The sequence below is a fragment of the Oncorhynchus mykiss genome, chromosome 13 (genome assembly GCF_057628025.1).
Source record: "Oncorhynchus mykiss isolate SJ-2025 chromosome 13, ASM5762802v1, whole genome shotgun sequence".
NCBI lineage: Eukaryota > Metazoa > Chordata > Actinopteri > Salmoniformes > Salmonidae > Oncorhynchus > Oncorhynchus mykiss.
Window position 1 is genome coordinate 50,437,337 of NC_143034.1, and position 26,710 is coordinate 50,464,046.

The 26,710-nt window shown below is 44.2% G+C and overlaps 1 protein-coding gene across 1 annotated transcript in view; it reads right to left on the reverse strand.

Moving 5' to 3' along the window:
• The window catches only part of LOC110485175 (noelin-2), a 118,053-nt gene extending 91,617 nt beyond the window's left edge, over nucleotides 1–26,436 (reverse strand). The window contains exon 1 of the mRNA XM_036941102.2: nucleotides 25,766–26,436. Coding sequence (XP_036796997.1) covers nucleotides 25,766–25,822 — 57 coding nt within the window. The 5' untranslated portion in view covers nucleotides 25,823–26,436. The remainder of the gene's footprint in view (nucleotides 1–25,765) is intronic.
• Between the last annotated feature and the right edge of the window lie 274 nt (nucleotides 26,437–26,710).

A 26,710-nucleotide genomic window follows, 5' to 3' on the forward strand; every position in this document is an offset into this window, starting at 1 on the left:
ATGGTTGGCAACCAACTTTACAGCATTACTACAACCGACTTCTACATCTGCATTGCTTTCTGTTTGGGGTTTTAGGCTGGGTTTCTGTATAGCAGTGCTTTATAAATATATTTGATTGAATTTGATTGACTGGAGTGTGGACCTCAGTTCACCCACACTGCTCGTGTGCGTCAGCGAGCGTCTGCGTAGCCAGGCGCTAAAATACAACTTGGTTCTATTTGTTACCCTCAACCACCCTTGCAAGTCCTGCCTCTCCTATCTCCTCATTGGATTTTAGGAGCATATGCCCACGTGGGTGATTAAAAGATGATCTGAGGTCCACACTCCAGTCGGTTGTGGTAATGCGCCTTAAAGTTGGTTGCCAACCGTCATATAAAGTCCAAAGAAGAAGAAGAAGAAGAAGCCTTAAGGAAGGAGAAGAGATTACTAGAAACAAACTCGGTTGACAGTTTATCTGTGGATTAATTGTCAGTGTAGAGGACCGTGTGCATTTCAGGTAAAATAACAACCCAATGTTTATATCACAGGTCAAATTAGCTAGCAACAGTAAGCTAGCTAGCTAAATTGACGTAATACTTTACGACCTGTCCCCAAATTAATATAATTGCTTCAGAGTTTGTTTTGATATTTCGACCTGCGTGTCCTGATTGCGTCTGTACAAAAATCAACATGCGCGCACAGACGCACGCGCACGGGTGGTCTGGTCAGCATGTTAGCCTCTATGTCTCCAGCTTAAATACAGGTGAGGGTTATTGCTCCAGGTCCCATTGCATCCTAAACTGTAACTCATCATTATTAGCTGGTGACTGTAGTATCAAGGATCTGTCATGGTCCATGTGACAGACCATGCTGTAATGGGTAGACTAGCTACACCTCTCTCTCATAGCAGATGATGTGTTGGCAGGCATGTTATGTCCTTAATCCAATTAGCCAATTCCACATTATTCCTCTCCTCATGCACAGTTGCATACCGCTCATGAGGCTAGTTCACACTCTCCACACACACATACGAGAGAAGAAGAGAGGGGGCTGTAATTATATCGAAAGCACCGGATGGATCAGTGTGTGAAGCAATCAGAGAAAAAGTCAAGACCCATCACATTCTCTTCCCCTCTCTCCCATCTCTACATCTTTCCCACTTCCTCCTCTCTGCACGGTGTTTCCTACACTAGCGTGCATCTTGCCCAGGTATACAGTATGTTGGCAGATTCACACGCCATTGTTTGGCCATACTTGTGGCCATATTGATTTAACACTAGAGGCCTAATTACAACCAATCTGTCAGGAGAGGAGTGTGAGCTAGGCGGCAGGCAGACAGTCAGGGGAATGAGGGGAATGGAATGAGAGTGATGGAGCGATGGGGGGGTAATTATTCCTTTCTTTGTCATTAGAGGATGGAGAATAGAATAACCCTGCAGGCAGAGCACCAGGCAGTTTACATATCTCCCTCCCTCCCTCCGTCTATCTTCCTCACTCTCTTTCCACCCCACCCTCTCCCTCCCCAATTTCCTTCTCTGCCTCTCCTTCTGCTCTCCGTTGCTCCCTGTCTCTCAGTAGTAGTCCACTGGGCATTGATTCAAACCCACTGCACATCCGCCCACTGTGTACTCGAACTCTGCCTCATCCTGCCTGCCTGCACACCACCACTGATCATTGCTATTCATACCACAACATGCCTCTCATTGTGTTGGTTCCTGTGTGAGTGAGTGAGTGAGTGAGTGAGTGAGTGAGTGAGTGAGTGAGTGAGTGAGTGAGTGTCAAATCAAATCAAATTTGATTTGTCACATACACATGGTTAGCAGATGTTAATGCGAGTGTAGCGAAATGCTTGTGCTTCTAGTTCCGACAATGCAGTAATAACCAACGAGTAATCTAACTAACAATTCCAAAACTACTACCTTATACACACACAAGTGTAAAGGGATAAAGAATATGTACATAGAGATATATGAATGAGTGATGGTACAGAACGGCATAGGCAAGATGCAGTAGATGGTATCGAGTACAGTATATACATATGAGATGAGTATATAAACAAAGTGGCATAGTTTAAAGTGGCTAGTGATACATGTATTACATAAAGATGCAGTAGATGATATTGAGTACAGTATATACGTAGACATATGAGATGAATAATGTAGGGTATGTAAACATTATATTAAGTAGCATTGTTTAAAGTGGCTAGTGATATATTTTACATCAATTCCCATTATTAAAGTGGATGGAGTTGAGTCAGTGTGTTGGCAGCAGCCACTCAATGTTAGTGGTGGCTGTTTAACAGACTGATGGTCCCAGTCTCTCGGTCCCAGCTTTGATGCACCTGTACTGACCTCACCTTTTGGATGATAGCGGGGTGAACAGGCAGTGGCTCGGGTGGTTGTTGTCCTTGATGATCTTTATGGCCTTCCTGTGACATCGGGTGGTGTAGGTGTCCTGGAGGGCAGGTAGCTTGCCCCCGGTGATGCGTTGTGCAGACCTCACTACCCTCTGGAGAGCCTTAAGGTTGTGGGCGGAGCAGTTGCCGTACCAGGCGGTGATACAGCCCGACAGGATGCTCTCGATTGTGCATCTGTAGAAGTTTGTGAGTGCTTTTCGTGACAAGCCAAATTTCTTCAGCCTCCTGAGGTTGAAGAGGCGCTGCTGCGCCTTCTTCACGATGCTGTCTGTGTGGGTGGACCAATTCAGTTTGTCTGTGATGTGTACGCAGAGGAACTTAAAACTTACTACCCTCTCCACAACTGTTCCATCGATGTGGATAGGGGGGTGTTCCCTCTGCTGTTTCCTGAAGTCCACAATCATCTCCTTAGTTTTGTTGACGTTGAGTGTGAAGTTATTTTCCTGACACCACACTCTGAGGGCCCTCCCCTCCTCCCTGTAGGCCTTCTTGTCGTTGTTGGTAATCAAGCCTACCACTGTTGTGTCGTCCGCAACCTTGATGATTGAGTTGGAGGCGTGCGTGGCCACGCAGTCGTGGGTGAACAGGGAGTACAGGAGAGGGCTCAGAACGCACCCTTGTGGGTCCCCAGTGTTGAGGATCAGCGGGGTGGAGATGTTGTTACCTACCCTCACCACCTGGGGGCGGCCCGTCAGGAAGTCCAGTACCCAGTTGCACAGGGCGGGGTCGAGACCCAGGGTCTCGAGCTTGATGACGAGTTTGGAGGGTACTATGGTGTTAAATGCTGAGCTGTAGTCGATGAACAGCATTCTCACATAGGTATTCCTCTTGTCCAGATGGGTTAGGGCAGTGTGCAGTGTGGTTGAGATTGCATCGTCTGTGGACCTATTTGGGCGGTAAGCAAATTGGAGTGGGTCTAGGGTGTCAGGTAGGGTGGAGGTGATATGGTCCTTGACTAGTCTCTCAAAGCACTTCATGATGACGGAAGTGAGTGCTACGGGGCGGTAGTCGTTTAGCTCAGTTACCTTAGCTTTCTTGGGAACAGGAACAATGGTGGCCCTCTTGAAGCATGTGGGAACAGCAGACTGGGATAGGGATTGAGTCAGAGTGAGTAAAATAAATGCCCAGAATGTGAGGTATTATCTCTTGGTTAGTGAAGCAAACATGCCCTCAGTGGAGCAGGTTAAGTGTTTCTTCCTGGAGGTTTGCTGGGCCTCAAGGACTATGGAAATGTCAATAGGGAACTGAGTTGAGGTTTTAGAGGGGCGGGTTAATCTCGGGGCCAAACAGTAGGGGTGCTTGGGTAAAATCCACTGAGAAGCCAAGCCGGGGAAAAAAAGCCATATAACAACCGATGTGTTGTGATAATTGTGATGTTTGCTCTATAACATGTTAGTTAGTTCATAAGCCTTGCCACTGTGATATATAGGCCTAAAGGCCGAGACAATAAGAAGACACAGTGGCAGAATAAATTCAACCACACCTTTGTTTCATCACAAAACCGGAGAGCAATATCTGTCCGATAAAGTCCACAAAGCATATTGCATGAAACAAACAGTTACATGACCTACAGCATGGTCAAGCAAGTTAATGTTTGTAACATTTTTGGACTGCTAAACAACTATTGATTTAGAACCACAGACAGTTATCGCAAGTCACAAAGAAAACAGGAGCTGCCTCCACTAATCCAGCACCATATCAACTTCAACATCATCAAATCACCTCTGCTTAGTCTAATACAGTAACAACTAAAAGATACCAAAACCTATTTAGTCCAATCAATAGAAGCTAAATATGATGTGGCTGTCCATGGTACTGATTTCTGTCTCTCTCTGTGTGTGTGTGTGGGTGTGTGGATGTGTGTGTGTGCAATTAGACAGAACATGTTATCTCACCCTACTTGTAGAGAAACACCAATGCTTGCTCGCAAGCTCAGCTTCCTTTCATGGGCAACGATGCGCCAGGCCAGCTAGTTGACATTAGCCTACGACGTCTAATGTAGCGAAATGTTGTACTTCCATCCTCTCAGACAAGTGTGAATTAATGATTGGATCAGAATTGCCGTCATAATCATTGTCCAGTACGTAGAATTAAGTAAAACCCCAAGTTCAAATCCCTATTTCCATCCATGGGTAATTTAGTAATTTAGGAAAGGGATGATTTTAGCTAGCTAGCTAGCTAGCCACCAGAGGACAACGAGACAATGAGTTTTCTGTCAATGACGTTTGACTTCTGATGTGATTGGTGTGAAGCCAAATCCAAACAGGCTTTTTTTTGGTGTGCCAGGACCAGTCACAGCTGAGCTCTCTCAGTTTATCTGATTGGCTAATATTATTTATTTTTTTATTATCAAGGGAGGCCAAATGCTCCCTGGCTCCCCTTGCAATCAATGCTATGGGCGGCAACAATGTCATACTCTTTTTGACCAGACAGCATCAGGTAGCATCAGGCTACACATACTGAGACAGAGGGGCGCTGTTTCACTCGCTGTGATACTTTCTCCATGTGAATTGAGGGCCATTTATGGAACAGAGAGACGAAAGAAAAATAATTGTCTATGTTTAAAAAAAAAAGTCTTACACTGAACCCAAACCGGCAGCGCGCGTGCGCCATCGTGCATACATTTATTTTGTCCCCTTACACCAAACGCGATCACAACACGCAGGTTAAAATGTCAAAACAAACTCTGAATCAATGACATTAATTTGGGGACATTTCAAAAAGCATCTAACATGTATGGCAATTTAGCTAGTTAGCTAGCAAGTGCAAGCTAATTTGTCCTATTTAGCTAACTTGCTGATGCTAGCTAATTTGTACTCGGATATAAACATTGAGTTGTTATTTTACCTGAAATGCACAAGGTCCTCTACTCCGACAATTAATCCACACATAAAACGGCCAACCGAATCGTTTCTAGTCATCTCTCCTCCTTCCAGGCTTTTTCATCTTTGAACTTATATGGTGATTGCATCTACACTTTCATAGTATTGCCAAGACAACCGGCAAAGCAGTTCGTCTTTCAATCCCCCACGTGGGTATAACCAATGAGGAGATAGCACGTGCTTCTATAAACCAAAGAGGAGATGGGAGAGGCAGGACTTGCAACACGATCTGCGTCAGAAATAGGAATTATTATTATTATTATTATTATTTTTTTTTTTGAATAACATGGATTTCTTATTTTGCAACGCTCGTGCACTCGACATGTCCGGTCTGGTCAGCATGTTAGTAATTGTTTGGGGGAAGCCTGGCTTCCTTTGGCATCCATGAAAACACACCACTGGGGACAACATTTTGTTCATATTTGCAGTCCCTAGTTGTAAGATATGATGAATGTCTAGTACAGTATTTGTTTTGGTCCAACGTCCAGCTTTTGTCCACACACCACAGTGCAGATAAATAGTTCTCACTTCATCATTACAAGTCGGCTGTCGCTGCTGCATTCTCTGTTATGGTATGCATGGCCAGTGACCGCTACATGGGAATATCTGTGTTTTATCATGTTGAGGAAGTCCCAAAGAGTTGAAATCAGAGAGAATAGGCTAGTGTGTTTACGCTGCTGGCTACATCTTGTTATCTCTATGCCTATATCAAACATATGCTTTGACTGTATAGCTACTAGCTACCACTTTACCTTCCCCACCATGGGCCTACAGAGAGGAGAAGAGAAGAGCCTGGAGGAGCTGCTTGATATGCGCCGTCAGGCTACAGCTCAGGCGCTAACTCCCCTGACTAGCGACTTTCAGGCCCCGGCTCCGTCAGGGAGGCTCCCCTCATCAATGACCCTACTGAGTGGCTGTGACAGAGCGCCCGCTGCTGAAACACATTGATAAAAAGGCTCCTCTCGCCACCCGCCCGCCTCCGCAGCGCCACGCAGCACTCGCCGGTCATCCACAAGATGAAAGCTCTCCGACAGTTATCTTTCAGCAGGAGGGGAAGCGCTGTCACACTCACAATGGAAGGTGAAGAAGACAGAAATCCCAGGGAAGAAAGGTAGAAGTACTATGAGAGGGAGGGATGGAGGGAGAGAGAAAGAGAAAGAAAAGGAGAGGCAGCATTCACGGGGGGTTTCAGTTTAGATTTCCTCCTTGTGTCTGGATGTACCGTTTTGATTTCTTTTGATTCCCGAGTCAGACAGCACTAGAGAACTCATCCTCAGCTGACTGGTGGCCATTGTACCGGTTGCAAATTGCCTGATATCAAGCAGCTTCTCTCTGACATTCTGACATGGAACCTGTGTACTGTGAATGTGTGCCCATTGTGGAAAACTGTACTGAATGAGCTGTCTGGAATGTAATGTGTGTCTACTATCCATTCCAATGATGACATCTTTTCACTATAAAATGGAACGTTGTCTTGTGATTGGGTATGTGAGAGCACTCTGATGTGTGTCTTGTGATAAAAGAGGAGGGTTTTTGTAGGAGAGCACTGCAGTGCAGTCAGGTACACACAGCAGCAGCCCAATCTGCTCCGTCTCCAAGTGAGTATGAAAGCTTTGTATCACAGAGGGAAGCTGTGGGCTTTAGGCGCAACTGCCATATTTATATTCCAATCTTCTTCACAGAAACCCACATCGCCAAGCTCATGAAAGATTCATTGAGCAGGGGAAAGCAAGGTCGTACAGAAAACTGGTCAGGAGGTGCTTACTGCTTACCGCAACATTAAAAAGAGGCTGTGTGATCCCCATGGCTGTAGTTACTACGGTTACTTCTCACGTTGCCCTTTTCACGGTCGTCAGCCTGTCCTACGATGCTGACCGCACACCTCCACGCCCTGACTGTCTGTCTGTCTGTCCATCAGCTGTCACTCTCACCCCAACACAGGTATAAGTAGCCTAGCGGTTAGAGCGTTGGGCCAGTAACTGAAAGGCACTTAACCCTAATTTCCTCCAGGAGCTCTGTACTATGCTGACCATGTAAAATGGCACCTATCTAGCGTACGTGACAGTACAACATCTTGTTATTACGCTGCACGCCTCTCAAACGTTTGTTAATATTCATCTATTCATGTTAAATCCTCTCTGCGTCTCCAGAGAAACACTCATCTATTTGTGTATTAGCAGTAGATAGCAGAGGACACAGTGTGTATGGCGTGTAGCCGAGGCCCAGCCCAGCTCTGGAAGGGTGTTGTCAGAGGGATGTCACATTGGGTTAGAGTCACCCTCCACAGACCTCTGAGAGCAGTGCAGCCTGCAGCGCAGAGGGAGAGACTATCTGGTAAGGCTGATAATCATCCCACCAGCACCAGCCAGCCTGACCTGCCTGGTCAGCTAAGCTGAGGGGAGACATGAGCATATGAATAAAGATACTACACAACCTCAACCTCCCCTCTGTAAGCCGATATTCAATCAATATAATTGGGGTGGAAAAATTATTCGCTTACACTGACTAGAATCATTATGTTACTGCACCTGGAAAAAACAAACCAATGACAGGTAATATACAGTATGATGGAATGATGATGACAGTCCTCTTTAGGTGTTGCTGTTGTGTCGACACCAACCATACAGGACTGGCCAGAATTACTTCTAGAGTTTACCATTTGTTATTTGAATGTGGTCCAAGAAGCAAGGTTGTCTGTAAAAAGGATTGCCTGCTATAAACGTGTCTGTGTAAAATGCACAAAATAATGTAAAATAAAAGGACCACCAAAGATCACTGTACATATATTTTTAAGTGTAATATGCAGTATGTGTTGTAATATGCAGTATGTGCTGTAATACACAGTATGTGTTGTAATATACAGTATGTGCTGTAATACACAGTATGTGTTGTAATATGCAGTATGTGCTGTAATACACAGTATGTGTTGTAATATACAGTATGTGCTGTAATACACAGTATGTGTTGTAATAAATAGTATGTGCTGTAAGAGACAGTGTGTTGTAATATACAGCATGTGTTGTAATACACCATATGTGTTGTATTATACAGTATGTGTTGTATTATACAGTATGTGTTGTATTATACAGTATGTGTTGTATTATACAGTATGTGCTGTAATACACAGTATGTGTTGTAATAAATAGTATGTGCTGTAAGAGACAGCGTGTTGTAATATACAGCATGTGTTGTAATACACAGTATGTGTTGTAATATACAGTATGTGCTGTAATACACAGTATGTGTTGTAATAAATAGTATGTGCTGTAAGAGACAGTGTGTTGTAATATACAGCATGTGTTGTAATACACCATATGTGTTGTATTATACAGTATGTGTTGTATTATACAGTATGTGCTGTAATATACAGTATGTGCTGTAATATACAGCATGTGTTGTAATATACAGTATGTGTTGTAATATACAGTATGTGCTGTTAAAGACAGTATATACCGTAATATACAGTATGTGTTGTAATATATAGTACGTGCTGTAAGAGACGGTACGTGCTGTAAGAGGCGGTACGTGCTGTAATATACAGTACGTGCTGTAAGAGACAGTACGTGCTGTAAGAGACAGTACGTGCTGTAAGAGACAGTACGTGTTGTAAGAGACGGTACGTGCTGTACGAGACGGTACGTGCTGTAAGAGACGGTACGTGCTGTAAGAGACGGTACGTGCTGTAAGAGACAGTACGTCCTGTAAGAGATAGTACGTGCTGTAATATACAGTACGTGCTGTAAGAGGAAGTACGTGTTGTAATATACAGTACGTGCTGTAAGAGACAGTACGTGCTGTAAGAGACAGTACGCGTTGTAAGATATAGTACGTGCTGTAAGAGACAGTACGTGCTGTAAGAGAAAGTATGTGCTGTAAGAGACAGTATGTGTTGTAAGATACAGTACGTGTTTTAAGAGACAGTACGTGCTGTAAGAGACAGTACGTGCTGTAAGAGACAGTACGTGCTGTAAGAGACAGTACGTGTTTTAAGAGACAGTACGTGCTGTAAGAGACAGTACGTGCTGTAAGAGACCGTATGTGCTGTAAGAGACAGTACGTGCTGTAAGAGAAGGTATGTGTTGTAAGAGACAGTACGTGCTGTAAGAGACGGTAGGTGTTGTAAGAGACGGTACGTGCTGTAAGAGACGGTAGGTGTTGTAAGAGACGGTATGTGCTGTAAGAGACGGTAGGTGTTGTAAGAGACGGTATGTGCTGTAAGAGACGGTATATGCTGTAAGAGACAGTATGTGCTGTAAGAGACAGTATGTGCTGTAAGAGACAGTATGTGCTGTAAGAGACAGTACGTGTTTTAAGAGACAGTACGTGCTGTAAGAGACAGTATGTGCTGTAAGAGAAAGTGCGTGCTGTAAGAGACAGTACGTGCTGTAAGAGAAGGTATGTGTTGTAAGAGACAGTACGTGTTTTAAGAGACAGTACGTGCTGTAAGAGACAGTATGTGCTGTAAGAGAAAGTGCGTGCTGTAAGAGACAGTACGTGCTGTAAGAGAAGGTATGTGTTGTAAGAGACAGTACGTGCTGTAAGAGACGGTAGGTGTTGTAAGAGACGGTATGTGCTGTAAGAGACGGTATATGCTGTAAGAGACAGTATGTGCTGTAAGAGACAGTATGTGCTGTAAGAGACAGTATGTGCTGTAAGAGACAGTATGTGCTGTAAGAGACAGTATGTGCTGTAAGAGACAGTAAGTGTTTTAAGAGACAGTACGTTCTGTAAGAGACAGTACGTTCTGTAAGAGACAGTACGTGCTGTAAGAGGCAGTACGTGCTGTAAGAGGCAGTACGTGCTGTAAGAGGCAGTACGTGCTGTAAGAGGCAGTACGTGCTGTAAGAGACGGTATGTGCTGTAAGAGACGGTATGTGCTGTAAGAGACGGTATGTGCTGTAAGAGACAGTATGTGCTGTAAGAGACAGTATGTGCTGTAAGAGACAGTATGTGTTGTAAGAGACAGTACGTGCTGTAAGAGACAGTATGTGCTGTAAGAGACAGTACGTGCTGTAAGAGACAGTACGTGTTGTAAGAGGCAGTACGTGCTGTAAGAGGCAGTACGTGCTGTAAGAGACAGTACGTGCTGTAAGAGGCAGTACGTGCTGTAAGAGACAGTACGTGTTGTAAGAGACAGTACGCGCTGTAAGAGACAGTATTAGCTGTAAGAGACAGTACGTGTTTTAAGAGACAGTACGTGCTGTAAGAGACCGTACGTGCTGTAAGAGGCAGTACGTGCTGTAAGAGGCAGTACGTGCTGTAAGAGACAGTATGTGTTGTAAGAGACAGTATGCGCTGTAAGAGACAGTATGTGCTGTAAGAGACAGTACGTGTTGTAAGAGACAGTACGTAAGAGACAGTATGTGCTGTAAGAGACAGTATGTGCTGTAAGATACAGCTCTGGTTTTCATGTTTTGCATGTAGACCCCTTCTGAAGCTAAACTCCCAATAAGGATCACCCTGAGGAGACGGTCAGAGACACACAGTAAAGTCATTGGTCAGTGGTTCACTCAGGAGCCAGCAGTGGGCCTCTGAGCTGCACTGTCATGGCGGTAACCGAACAACCAAAAGGTCAGTGAGAGCTCAGAAACTCCCAGGGGGTCAGTAGTGGTCAGTCTGGAGCAAACAATCTGGTCTGTAGAATGACCAGACAGCCGGTAACTCAGGACATACTGGGGACCAGACCTGGGTTTTAAATGTGTATACTTTGCCAGATGGGTGGAGTTTGCACTTTTAAGACTACTTAATTTGCTCAATTGTGGCCAGGTAAGTTCAATCAAGCATAACTGAAAAATTATATTAAACTCAGAGCTGCTGTAGACCAGATAGATACGGATCTAGAATACTGAGTGTGACAGTCAGTTTAGGACACATTCTCTCCAGGTAGTTACATTTGCATGTTGGTCACTTATTCAGAGCGACTTACAGTAAGTAGTGAGTGCATACATTTTCATATTCGCTTTGGTACCGGTCCCCAGTGGGATTTAAGGCCACAACCCTGGCATTTCAAGCACTATGCTCTATCAACTGAGCCACACTGGACCACCAGTTAGAAAGGCAGAAACATTGTGGGACAACCCCGTCTCGGAGCGCCATACAGGGACAGTGTGTCAGTGTGAAGGACGAGGAGGCTCATGACCACATGCACACTCCACCCAGCATTCCATCAGTTCTGGTGGTCAAGACCTGCCAAGACCTGTGCTGTTCAGTGCCCATCCCTCACCTGTTTAACCACTGCCTCACAGCAAAATCCCACCCCTTCCTGTACCCAGGACCACACTAATATCACTGCCCTTCCTGTACCCAGGACCACACTAATATCACTGCCCTTCCTGTACCTCAGCCCAGTATCACACTAATATCACTGCCCTTCCTGTACCCAGGACCACACTAATATCACTGCCCTTCCTGTACCTCAGCCCAGCATCACACTAATATCACTGCCCTTTCTGTACCTCAGCCCCCCGTCACACTAATATCACTGCCCTTCCTGTACCTCAGCCCCCCGTCACACTAATATCACTGCCCTTCCTGTACCTCAGCCCCCCGGCACACTAATATCACTGCCCTTCCTGTACCTCAGCCCCCCGTCACACTAATATCCCTGCCCTTCCTGTACCTCAGCCCCCCGTCACACTAATATCCCTGCCCTTCCTGTACCTCAGCCCCACGTCACACTAATATCACTACCCTTCCTGTACCTCAGCCCCCCGTCACACTAATATCACTACCCTTTCTGTACCTCAGTCCAGCATCACACTGATATCACTCCCCTTTCTGTACCTCAGCCCCCCGTCACACTAATATCACTCCCCTTCCTGTACCTCAGCCCCCCCGTCACACTAATATCACTACCCTTCCTGTACCTCAGCCCAGCGTCACACTGATATCATTCCCCTTTCTGTACCTCAGCCCAGCATCACATTGATATCACTCCCCTTCCTGTACCTCAGTCCAGCATCACACTGATATCACTGCACTTACTGTACCTCAGCCCAGCATCACACTGATATCACTGCCCTTCCTGTACCTCAGCCCAGCATCACATTGATATCACTCCCCTTCCTGTACCTCAGTCCAGCATCACATTGATATCACTCCTCTTCCTGTACCTCAGTGTCACACTAATATCACTGCCCTTCCTGTACCTCAGCCCAGTGTCACACTGATATCACTCCCCTTCCTGTACCATAGCGTCACACTAATATCACTGCCCTTCCTGTACCTCAGCCCAGCGTCACACTGATATCACACCCCTTCCTGTACCTTAGCGTCACACTAATATCACTGCCCTTCCTGTACCTCAGCCCAGCGTCACACTGATATCACACCCTGGTCAGCAGTGTCCATTCCGTCTACTGACCTACTTTGTAGAAGAGGTGCACCCACAGACACACAAGTGAACACACATACACAAGCGTGCACGCACGCACACAAACACACACACTCCTCTCAGGGTGGATAAGAAGACATGAAAGAGCCTGAGACATTAGGAGGAATGGAGGAGTAGCCAGCACAACACCTCCTTCTCCTCCCACCCCTCCTTGAACAGACTCTCCTTGTGACATAACCTCCATACACTACAACACACACAATACAGTCTCATTAGCTGGCGCTGCTTCAAGCTCTACAGTAATCAGTTAGGACACTAAAACACACACACTATTCAATCTCCTCAAGCAGCCATGAATCAAACACAATGCTAGCTCATTATCCGCCACAGACTGTGAAGCGGTATACTTCCATATATGACTCTAAATGGAGAGAGCACGTGAATGTGGTGGCGGGCGTGAGACTAATCAATCTATCACTGCCTGTTTGTTCGCCCACATGCTGCTCAACATGATTGTTTCTGTCTGTCACCCACCACAACATTATAATTAGGTGTACGTACCACTGCACAGGACAAGAGGCACCAATCAGTAAGTATGTGTGTTAGCTGTATACTATATGTCTCTCTAATTGTCTGTGTGTATGTGCCTACTAGACATTTTATTCCACTCCATCCACTTCCATTGGCACAGCCCATACAGAGGGGGATGGAGGATGGAGAGAGGATTCAGTGTGGGTCCAGTGTCAGTGTCCGGGGTGTCGTCTTCTCCAGGTTGAGGAGCCATGATGCAGGCCGAGCCTTGTGCGTGTCCTCTCCTCTCCCTGGGAGATTTACACCCCTCTCTCCCGCAGCTTTTCATTTGTCTAATTCCCTGTGTGGCTGGCTGGGAGGTTTAGGCTGCTGCTAGGCAGAGCACGTACTGTCCATCCGCCCTGCGCGGCCTGCCTACCAGCGTCCTTGGGTCCCCAGAGCAATGCAAGGAGGACTCTCTCTCTTACTTCAATGCCCCTTCCCTCTCTCTCACTCTCGCTCTCTATTTGAATGCTGTCCAACTCCTCCCTCTGTCACTTCCACCTCAATTTATAGGAATTTTAACAGCCCAGGTTCACTGATTGTAAACCATTTCATTGCCCAGGAAAGTTAAAAAGGAGTGGTATTATAAGGTTTATGTGTCCGTGTTGTTTTGGTAAGATGATTGTGTAGTCGCCTCCTGGCCGGGGGACAAGGACAGGAATTTAGCCTGTGAGTGGTTCAATCACAGCAGCCTCCGCAGAGCCCAGGGAGGGGTTTAAATGGTCGTCATGCTGCTTCCTCTCATTGGACAAGCACCAAAAAAGGAGATTTCCCGGCACGGGGTCCCACTACCAGGTCAGCTGGGAGCTGATCGGGATTGGACGACAGCCATGCCAGCTGTTTGTCCTGCTGCCCTATGATTGGGCCAAGTTCTGTCCTGCGTGTCCTCTCAATGTCTGTGTTGGAGCAATTTAACACCAAAAGATTGTCCTGTACAGCTATGATTGGCTCTGTGTGAGTTTTGTCTCTGCTCAAAATGCCAGGGTAATAGAAAACCCTGAATGTGACTCTGCAGACAAAGGCTGCACACAGAAAATTGCACTAAATCACCATTGCTTTTCTACTCTGCTTTTCCACTCCTTTGCAGCGTAATCTGCATTTCAATTCAATTGAAATTGGCTTCTTAAATATAATAACTCAACTTATTTGTGAAGTAAAGTGAGACATACTGTACATTTCTGTGAACTGCTATCTTCACTCTAATGTGTAACTAACTATTTACAATCAAATGACTCCAACTGTGGGTATAGTTTCTGTTGCAAACATTATTTCCATCTCAAACAAGGAGGAGCATTTTAAATAGTCTCAAACAGCCAGTTTATTTCAGCCAATTGTTTATCAGCCTCCCTGGTGCAAGGGGATAGAACAAATTACAGATGGAAATAAAGCTTTTGAATTATTTACAGAAGTTTTGTCTTCCTCTTTGAGAATGACAACCAATTAGGCGTTCTCGCCCACTGAGCTCGGCGTTTGAACAGGGAAAAACACCAAAGCAAGTGGTAACTTCCATCACTCACAGCCTTCAAGGCCAGACGGTTTCAAACAGTAAGTACACCCCACTGTCTGCACCAGTCTTTGCTATGGGAACACTGCACTGCACTCATGCTCTCATATCAGTAAGTAAGCAGTGTTGTGTTCACAGGTTGTTTCAAGTACATGTAAAATGTCCTGCCCTCAGCAGACAGCCACTGATTAAACAAAAATAATTATAGAAACACTGAAGTCTCTCAAGACCCCCCAAAGCTCTACTTCCCAAGCCCTCTGTTTAGTTCAAAGTAATGTAATATTTAGATTTGATTGTGGTGTCGACGACTCTGATCTGGATTTTAGATCTGCAAAGACTTGCTAAGCGCTTACTGTGTTTTTGATAACGTTTCAAATGAAACATTTTAATGAAGGAACATACACTGAGCTGAGTATACCAAACATTAGGAACACTTTCCAAATATTGAGTTGCACTCAGAACAGCCTCAATTCGTCGGGGCATGGACTCGAGGTGTCGGAAGCTTTCCACAGGGATGCTGGCCCATGTTGACTCCAATGTTTCCCACAGTTGTGTCAAGTTGGCTGGATGTCCTTTGGGTGGTGGACCATTCTTGATACACACGGGAAACTGTTGACTGTGAAAAACCCAGCATCATTGCAGTTCTTGTCACACTCAAACCAGTGCGCCTGGTACCTACTACCATTCCCTGTTCTAAGGCACTTTTGTCTTGCCCATTCACTCTCTGAATGGCACACATACACAATCCATGTCTCAATTGTCTCGAGGATTAAACAATCCTTATTTAACCCGTCTCCTCCCCTTCATCTACACTGACTTAAGTGGATTTAACAAGTGACAACAATAATAAGTGACAACAATAAGGGATCAGTATATTTTTTGGCTTTCTGTTGTCGTACATTTCCATGCAATCATATTTCTCACATAGACCTCACCCCAATGTCAGCAGTACACTCAGTCCACCAATCAAGCCCCTAATTGTTTCAATTGGATAAGTGTCATGAACTGGCTGAAAACCTCTAGGAACAAAAATCATATTTAAACCTGCATTAACTATAGCATTTACTCTAGCATTAACTCTAGCATTAACTCTCAGCTTTTTTCCATCTACGTAACATTGCAAAAATCAGAAACTTTCTGATAGGAGGCAGCATTTTCACTTTTGGATAAATAGCGTGCCCAATTTCAACTTCCTGCTACTCATGCCAAGAATATAAGATATGCATATTATTATTATATATTTGGATAGAAAACACTCTGAAGTTTCCAAAACTGTTTGAATCATGTCTGTGAGTATAACAGAACTTATGTAGCAGGCAAAACCCCGAAGACTAACCATTCAGAATGATTTATTTTTGAGGTCGCTGTCTTGTTCAATGAGTTCTCATGGGGAAACGATATTTCTTAGGCACTTGTTTGCCATTCCTACCGCTTCCACTGGATGTTACCAGTCTTTGGAATTTGGTTGAGGTTATTCCTTTGTGCAATGAAGAAGTACGGCCATCCTGGAAAAGGGTAACGCTGTTGAGAGTTGGCCAAGACTTGAAGAGTAGCGTTAGTTTCCTCTCGTCCTCTATTGAAAACAGATAGACCAGTCTTCAATTTGATTGATTATTAACGTTTAAAAATACCTAAAGTTGTATTACAAAAGTATTTTTAAATGTTTTGGCAAAGTTTACAGGGAACTTTTGAGATATTTTGTAGTGACTTTACGCAAATTGGAAGCTGTTTTTTTCTGGATCAAACGCGCCAAATAAATTGACATTTTGGATATATATGGACGGAATTAATCGAACAAAATTACCATTTGTGATGTTTATGGGACATATTGGAGTGCCAACAAAAGAAGCTCGTCAAAGGTAAGGCATGTTTTATATTTTATTTCTGCATTTTGTGTAGCGCCTGCAAGGTTGAAATGTGCTACCCTCTTTGTTTACTGCTGTGCTATCATCAGATAATAGCTTCTTATGCTTTCGCCGAAAAGCCCTTTTGAAATCTGACACTTTGGCTGGATTCATAACGAGTGTAGCTTTAATTTGCTATCTTGCATGTGTGATTTAATGAAAGTTAGAATTTTATTTGAATCTGGCGCTCTGCATTTTGCGTCCCCCTATCCCAGAGAGGCTAGAATCCTGACTAGAACCAAAAGAATTGATCATATTACTCCAGTGCTAGCCTCCCTACACTTGCTTCCTGTTAAGGCAAGGGCTGATTTCAAGGTTTTACTGCTAACCTACAAAGCATTACATGGGCTTGCTCCTACCTATCTTTCTGACTTGGTCCTGCCGTACATACCTGCACGTACGCTACGGTCACAAGACGCAGGCCTCCTAATTGTCCCTAGAATTTCTAAGCAAACAGCTGGAGGCAGAGCTTTCTCCTATAGAGCTCCATTTTTTATGGAATGGTCTGCCTACCCATGTGAGAGATGCAGACTCGGTCTCAACCTTTAAGTCTTTACTGAAGACTCATCTCTTCAGTGGGTCATATGATTGAGTGTAGTCTGGCCCAGGAGTGTGAAGGTGAACGGAAAAGCTCTGGAGCAACGAACCGCCTTTGCTGTCTCTGCCTGGCCGGTTCCCCTCTCTCCACTGGGATTCTCTGCCTCTAACCCTATCACAGGGGCTGAGTCACTGGCTTACTGGTGCTCTTTCATGCCGTCGCTAGGATCGGTGCGTCACTTGAGTGGGTTGAGTCACTGACGTGATCTTCCTGTCTGGGTTGGCGCCCCCCTTTGGGTTGTGCCGTGGCGGAGATCTTTGTGGGCTATACTCGGCCTTGTCTCAGAATGGTAAGTTGGTGGTTGAAGAGATCCCTCTAGTGGTGTGGGGGTTGTGCTTTGGCAAAGTGGGTGGGGTTATATCCTTCCTGTTTGGCCCTGTCCGGGGGTATCATTGGATGGGGCCACAGTGTCTCCTGACCCCTCCTGGCTCAGCCTCCAGTATTTATGCTGCAGTAGTTTGTGTCGGGGGCTAGGGTCAGTTTGTTATATCTTGAGTACTTCTCCTGTCTTATCCGGTGTCCTGTGTGAATTTAAGTATGCTCTCTTTAATTCTCTCTTTCTCTCGGAGGCCCTGAGCCCTAGGACCAAGCCTCAGGACTACCTGGCATGATGACTCCTTGCTGTCCCCAGTCCACCTGGCCGTGCTGCTGCTCCAGTTTCAACTGTTCTGCCTGCGGCTATGGAATCCTGACCTGTTCACCGGACGTGCTACCTGTCCCAGACCTGCTGATTTCAACTCTCTAGAGAGTTGTAGGAATGGTAGAGATACTCTTAATGATCAGCTATGAAAAGCCAACTGACATTTATTCCTGAGGTGCTGACTTGCTGGACCCTCGACAACTACTGTGATTATTATTATTGCTAGAGGCAATGAGTTTTAGCATTTGAACATCTTGGCCATGTTCTGTTATAATCTCCACCCGGCACAGCCAGAAGAGGACTGGCCACCCCTCATAGCCTGGTTCCTCTCTAGGTTTCTTCGTAGGTTTTGGCCTTTCTAGGGAGTTTTTCCTAGCCACCGTGCTTCTACACCTGCATTGCTTGCTGTTTGGGGTTTTAGGCTGGGTTTCTGTACAGCACTTAGAGATATCAGCTGATGGCTATATAAATACATTTGATTTGATTTGATTTACTGAAATTATCTTGAAAACCTGACTCTAGCCTCTGAAATTATCCCTAAACCTGCATTAACTCAAGCTTCTGAAATGATCCCTAAACCTGCATTAACTCAAGCTACTGAAATGATCCCTAAACCTGCATTAACTCAAGCTACTGAAATGATCCCTAGACCTGCATTAACTCTAGCTAATGAAATTATCCCTAAACCTGCATTACCTCTAGAAACAGAAGTGATCCTTAAACCTGCATTGCCTCTAGAAACACATGATTCTTATACCAACATTATCTTTAGGTACAGAAACTATGCTAAAACTCATTGCCTCTAGCTACTGAAATGATCCCTAAACCTGCATTTACCTATAGCTATCGAAATGATTCATAAACCTGCATTACCTATAGGAACATAAATCATGGCTGCTGCCTTAAAGCTGCAATATGTCACTTTTTGGAAGACCTGACCAAATTCACATGGATCTATAAATCATTTTTCTGTCATTCTCATTGAAAGCCAGTCTAAATAGTGATATATAAGTTCTAGGCACTCTATTTCTATGCTTCCCGTTCTTAGGTTTAGTTTTACTTTACATTTTGTACATAAGTTTCAAACAGTTGAATACACAATATTTTTGTTTTAATTCAACTATATTTCCCAACAGTTTAGATGGTACAATGATTCTCTATACTATCCATTTCTTGTTTTGTTACATAAACTGAAATTAGCCAAACAACTCAAATTTTAGCAACCAGGAAATGGCAGAGTGATTTATGCCACTTTTCAACCTCATATTTGTCACGTCTACTCCTGCTCCTCCCCTTCGGTGTCCGCTGGTGTACTAACCACCAGTCCTGGGAACCATCATCACGCGCACCTGCGCTTCATTAGGCACACCTAGACTCCATTACCTCCCCTTAATCTGGCACTCCCTTAGGTTCTTTCCCTCGGTAGTGTGGTTTTGTTCATGTCAAGACGCTACGCCTACGTTGGATCATTCCATGTTTCTTGTTAAATTAAACTTACCACCTGCTTCTTGACTCCCAGCATCCACGTTACAATATTCACTATCTCCAGCACCTACATTTATACGTGTGCGTTTCTAATGTCTGTGGATAAAAAGACAAGGTCACAAAAACATGCTTCTCTGTGACTTCACAGGGTCCGATTAAAAGTTTTTTTATTTTTTATTATAGGAGTTTCTAGCCAGAGGGACGGTACTGTATGTTCTTGCGCCCCACGTCACCACGAATCTCCTATTGTTTGAAAATCACTTTTTTTTAAATGATGTTATCGAATAGAACTTTAAATATTTTTGTACAAAACGCTCTGTTTTCACATACAGTGGGGCAAAAAAGTATTTAGTCAGCCATCAATTGTGCAAGTTCTCCCACTTAAAAAGATGAGAGGCCTGTAATTTTCATCATAGGTACACTTCAACTATGACAGACAAAATGAGGGGAAAAAAATCAGAAAATCACATTGTAGGATTTTTTATGAATCTATTTGCAAATTATGGTGGAAAATAAGTATTTGGTCAATAACAAAAGTTTATCTCAATACTTTGTTATATACCCTTTGTTGGCAATGACCAAGGTCAAATGTCAAACGATATTTAGCAAATCAAAGAACCATACAAATTAGAACAAAGTATTTACATAATATTAAATATAATTGAGAAAATATTCCCATTATTATATAAATTGACATTTTTACATGGAAACATGTCACAATCCTGACCCACGTCCACCATTATCCATATCCGGCCACACACTTGAGTTGGTGTCCAGCGCCAAAGAGCTTGGTGTGACATTCCAAGCTAACCTACAATAAGGACAACATTTAAAAATAATAATAATAACAATAAACCTAAAACGGGACAAACACTTCTCCACATCTCCACCAAAGGCTTTTCATGATGAATCATCTTTGCCACTTCAATGGCCTTCTGAGGCCTTCTGACAGTAAACACCTGCTTTGTCCATTCAGTGCTCCAGTACGCCGCTCCAGTATGGAACCCAGGTCTCACAGCCCACCAACACAACCAACTGGAGAACATCCAATGACATGCAACCAAAATCATCATGGGCCCCACCTACACCTCCTACGACTCTGGATGCAATGACCTGTCCTTGCAGTCCCGCCACAACCACCTTTCCAGATCCTTTGCCTAGAAGCTTGCAAAATTCCAGGATTACAACAAATGGCTGCCTCAGACAAGAGGCCATGTCAGTGGCAGATCTACCCGATCCAGTCACAAACTGAACCGTCCCCCTACTCTGCCTGACAGGTACTACAACAGCCCTATGGCTTACTTTGTGAGACTGCTTAATGCTGCTTAAGGTGAGGCACCACATGTTGAAATGAAATGTTTCCATCAACTGATTCACTACCATTCAAAAGTTTGGGGTCACTTAGAAATGTCCTTGTTTTTGAAAGAAAAACATTTTTTGTCCATTAAAATAACATCAAATTGATCAGAAATACAGTGTAGACATTGTTAATGTTGTAAATGACTATTGTAGCTGGAAACGGCTGATTTGTTATGGAATATCTACATAGGCTCGCAGAGGCCCATTGTCAGCAACCATCACTCCTGTGTTCCAATGGCACGTTGTGTTAGCTTTCCAAGTTTATCATTTTAAAAGGCTAATTGATAATTAGAAAACCCTTTTGCAATTATGTTAGCACAGCTGAAAACTGTTGTGTTGATTAAAGAATCAATAAAACTGGCTTTCTTTAGACTAGTTGAGTATCTGGAGCATCAGCATTTGTGGGCTCGATTACAGGCTCAAAATGGACAGAAACAAAGAACTTTCTTCTGAAACGTGTCAGTCTATTCTTGTTCTGAGAAATAAAGGCTCTTCCATGCGAGAAATTGGCAAGAAACTGAAGATTTCGTACAACGCTGTGTACTACTCCCTTCACAGAATAGCGCAAACTGGCTCTAACCAGAATATAAGGAGTGGGAGGCCCCGGTGCACAACTGAGCAAAAGGACAAGTACATTAGAGTGTCCAGTTTGAGAAACAAACATTAAATAGTACCCACAAAACACTAGTCTCAACGTCAACAGTGAAGAGGCGACTCCGGGATGCTGGCCTTCTAGGCAGAGTTGCAAAGAAAAAGCCATATCTCAGACTGGCCAATAAAAAGAAAATATTAAGATGGGAAAAAGAACACAGACACTGGACAGAGGAACTCTGCCTAGAAGGCCAGCATCCCGGAGTCGCCTCGTCACTGTTGAGACTAGTGTTTTGCGGATACTATTTAATGAAGCTGCCAGTTGAGGACTTGTGACACTCTAAAGTACTTGTCATCTTGCTCAGTTGTGCACTGGGGCCTCCCACTCCCCTTTCTATTCTTGTTAGAGCCTTTTGAAAGGTAGTGTACATTTTGAGATTTAAAATGGACATCACACATAATTTAAAAGCCCATTTCATAGAGAACGTTCTAAACTTTTTTACATGTAGTAACTTACTTTGAAGAGATCATGATTAGTTCTAAATAGGTGTTCGGTGATTGGTAGACTAAATTCCTTGTACTTCTCTTGAACTACCATTTCCTGAAAGTCAGACTCTTCCCACACGCTAAGTAATTTATCTCAGCCTTAGTTCATCTCAGCTTTAGACGCACCTGCATTCACCAAATGTTGTGTGGTTATACTGAGATATATTCCCCAGACTTGTACAGAGGGAATTGTTCATATGTTGTCAAATATAGATTTTAGATAACATTTTCTTCTTTCCTTTTCACCAAAAATGCTTTTTACCCACATGGTTTAGTAATTTACAAATAGAGAGAATTTAAAAAGTGTATATATCCACAATCTGCTCAATGTCCAGTCCTGGAAATATGAGCAGATCTAATTAGACATTGCCTCAGTTTGCATATTTTAATACAATATTTCAGAAACGTTGTAACACACAAACAAATGTAGATTGGTGTTTTTATTTAAAATGGTAGAAGTTCATTGTGATATGAATAAGGGAAAACATGACCCTATTAGGGTGTGGTGCCTTGCCTTAACTGTGATATTGTGTACTGCATCTCACATGTTTTGTTTGATTTACTTACGTAGACCTATGTATCCTATTTAGCTGCAAATGTGTCCAATTTAAAATAAACCTTAAATATATATGTATTGTGCTGTCATTTTCAATTATATTTCATTGCTGTGAAATCTTCTCTAAACAGCATAATTACCATCCATTTTATCTACTAAAATACACATGTATTCTCTGCTCAGCCCACAAGTATAATTCAAAGATTATCATGCATAAATATGAACTGCTACACAGACGCACATTTGCAAAGTGCATGCATGGGGTCAGTCGTCTTGTGATGCAACATACCCCATAACAACGGCGTACATACAGAGGTGGCGCCAAGGTCGAGCAGGTGTCCGTCTGTATCACTGGCTGTCAGGACTCCTGGGGTATTGTGGGTACTTAACAAACACATGCCAGCGAGTGCATGTGTCTCATTAAAGCATAGTGCATATTTAATGTAGGGCCCGTGCCCAGACTGTGTGTGGAGAAGATGTGTACATATGAGTGAGATATCCAAACTCCTGCAGTGTAGAGAGACGTCCTATCAGTCGGAAGATACGGCCAGAAGAGTTCATAAATTCTTTATGTCTGCAGAGCTAGGCTACGTTAGGGAAATGGGTGGCGCCATATTTTTTTCCCTCTGTAGGGTTGATAAATATTTAATGTAAACACTTACAACAAATTGTCCCCCAAGGCCAATTATGAGCCATTGGAGGCGGGGAAACAGCTCCACTGATAGAGAGATGATTGTATCTCTTGAGAGTAAGTCTGGGACACACACACATCGTCAGGTCCTTATGCCCCAATTTCGTGGTATCCAATTGTTAGTAGCTACTATCTTGTCTCATCGCTACAACTCCCGTACGGGCTCGGGAGAGACGAAGGTTGAAAGTCATGCGTCCTCCGATACACAAGCCAACCAAGCCGCACTGCTTCTTAACACAGCGCGCATCGAACCCGGAAGCCAGCCGCACCAATGTGTTGGAGGAAACACTGTGCACCTGGCAACCTTGGTTAGCGCGCACAGGAGTTGCTGGTGCGCAATGAGACATGGATATCCCTACCAGCCAAACCCTCCCCAACCCGGACGACGCTAGGCCAATTTTGCGTCGCCCCACGGGCCTCCCGGTCGCGGCCAGTTACGACAGAACCTGGGCGCAAACCCAGAGTCTCTGGTGGCACAGCTGGCGCTGCAATACAGCGCCCTTAACCACTGCGCCTCCCGGGAGGCTAGGTCCTTATGCCTTATGGTTGGGTGCTCACCTGCCTACTGTCTCCTGCCCTGTGACTCCAATGAGCGTCAGCGCTAGACAGACGAAACAGACGGCTAAATAAGTCTCTCCGCAGGTGGTTTCATATGATAAGCAAACCAGGGTTTTCCTAAGTACTGGGGGGCATAACATAGCAAAATATTTTTCCAAAGGAAATTAGGACAGGTCCAGGTAGTAGGTCCCCATTTCAGTCTCTTTCTAAACGTTTTGTCACTAGTGAACAGGACCGAGTTCTCCATCAGTAGGTCACACACACACAGACAGACAGACATACAGACAGACAGACAGAGAGTGAGAGAGAGAGAGCACGAGGACAGAGATGAAGTCTTGTGTTACACTGAGATACCACTGGCTGTGCTCTGCACATTCATTCCTGTCACTGACAGCACCACCTGCTCCTCTCAGTAGGGCCTCATTGTCACCGCCACCGTTTGAAAGGAGCATGGCCTCAGGACAGGTAGCATCGTATCCATTTCTGGGAAAAGGTCAGCTCAAGTCTCAACGCAGCACGTAGACATGGCAGTAAACATGGCACACTTCAGTAGTAGACAACATACTCATTCTGTAGAGCAGGATGTTCTCTCAGTGCTACTGTGTATTAGAAATGAACTACAGCAGACATGTTCATTTCATGGTATGCACACAGTCAGAATACTGTATAAATCTGCAGCTATTGATCAATATGGTTAACACAGTCATATCATTCTCAGAACATTCTTGGGGGTTCAAAAGATATTTGATCAATCTTGCCCAAACATGAGTGATTATCAGGATACTCCCAGGGGGCATATCTATTCAGCAAAACGATGCACATAACATTCTACACTTGGGGGTCAGGCCTGGCATGCCAGAGAATATTATTTCAACTGTAGGTCCATCCCAAGATTTATTATTGACCATTAATGTGTTACCCAGTGATTGTGAGAAGAAAACAAAGGGTTTGGAAACTGTTACACAGTACAACTGGGATACTTGGGAAGTCCCAACTAAAACCCGGGATCCTTGGGAAGTCCCAACTATTAGTGTTAGGTAGGGGTTATTAATTAATTAATTAATTAATTAATTCTCCTGTGTTAAGATTAAGGGTTAAGGGTTGGGGTTAAGGGTTTAGGGTCAACCCGAGGATTACCGAATAGCTCTAACCCTGTTTTTAGGCAAAGGCACTCTGAAGCGCTGTCCATGGGGCTGAAACAGGCCGCATAGACTTCAACGTCAAATCGAACGTAACTGTTTTTTTAAATGAGCTACAGTATCAGTTAGAGCAGACATACTTTTGAAATGTCCACCTTTTTATATATTTGACTTTTGAATTAAGCATGTAAACATGTTCTAGAACTTATTTTGTCTGGCAGCTGAAGACGCAATAACAAATTATTCACGTGTCTTGGACTTTCAAATGTTTTCTGGGTCAGATAATTTACCTTCCTTCACTTCAATTTACAACTGTCACTTCAGAGCTTATCGTTTCATGGAAAGGTCTGTGCTTAGTGCTTCTCTGGTCCAACGTAGGTGCAAATACATGACTCCAGGACATAGGCCTACAGATATGTACACTCACCAGGGAACATGGGTTAGCGTTTGAAGGGGCATTAGAAAAGCACTCATTACAATCCTCTTACTAACACTGAACCTGACACGTGTGTCCACACATTCGCAAATCACACTTGGATTGTGCAGAAGCTCGCTCGAGCGTGATGTACAGTGCCGGCATAATATAGACTTCTGTTGCTCAGAGAAGCCCCAGAGCCTTTCTGTCGCTTCCTCTCTCAACTTTCTCTCTGTCCTGCCCCTCTGAATCCAAGCTGCTGTATTCCAGGCCAGACGGCCGCAGATGTGAGATTCGACTAGCCTACACATTTTCCTTAGGACTGGGGAATAATAATAATACAGATGAATCATCTAAAATCATATTTGGAGTCATTGTGTCATTGTTCGCACTAACACATTTGTGTATTTCACACTCATTCCACTAAACATGATTTTCTTCACACTTGCTCAAGTATTGATTTTAAGCACATTGGCATATGTCTAATAGACACAAGCAAGTCCTCGAATCTGTATTCTGTACCCCCAATGGGCGGCATTTATACAACGTTAACGAATAAAGAGCACTTTAAATATGAGATGTACGTGTGTTCTTACCTCACAGGGCATGGCAGCTAACATCACTAGTAGGAACATGGCACTGAAGAGATGCATTCTTGCCGAAATGACAGCGTTCCAGCCGACACAAGCTCCTCTGTTGCTCTTGCCCTCTTGCCTGTGTCCTTATTGGGGCGGTTTCTTCAGCTCGAGAGGGATTCTGTCAATGCTCTGTCGAGTGTACACGACGAACCTCATCACCAGCCAGTCTGTGCGCTGGGTTAATTCCACACACGGACGCAGAGTAGCCCTCTAGCTCGGTAGGCTACAATGATCAGCGATGTGCGGTTTGGACTTGCGCCTCCTCCTTATGACCAACACAGATCAGTGGACCGCAGATTTTTGCCAGTGAACGCTGAATCAAATCCAAAATATTTCACGCACGATATGTTTGTTAGTAAAGGGCAATGCCTTTAACCTGTAAATGAACACGGGACTCAATGGTATAGTAGCTAATGACAGGGGCAGAAAGTCGCAGAGGTTGGAAGGTGACTTCTGTGCTTGCAAGGTGACGACGCTAGGAGCAGCACATCGATGCGTTGGCAACTGATTCAAAGAAGTACCACTCTGCTGCAGCCCAGCTCGCCCGTGCGTGCATGTGTGCGTGAGAGAGAGAAAGCGTGCAAGAGAGAGAGAGAGGGCTTCATTGACTAGACTGTGTTGTTTGCTACTCTGTATGGATTTTCAGTAGAATGACAGATACACGGAACGCGAGAGAGGGGTGACATTTAACGGAAGGCATTGTCATAATCGACTTCCTTGTTATCTGCACACCAACGCTGATTGGGGCTGATATTGCGTTGTGTAAGAGCCGGATGGTGATTGTGAAAACCACACAATGCCATCAATTTAGCTCTCATCTGCTTCTAATTCGTAAATTAAGGTGCCAATGTAATTCGAATGGATTTCCCAGAATTGGGGTTTAGAGAAATAAGCATACAAATA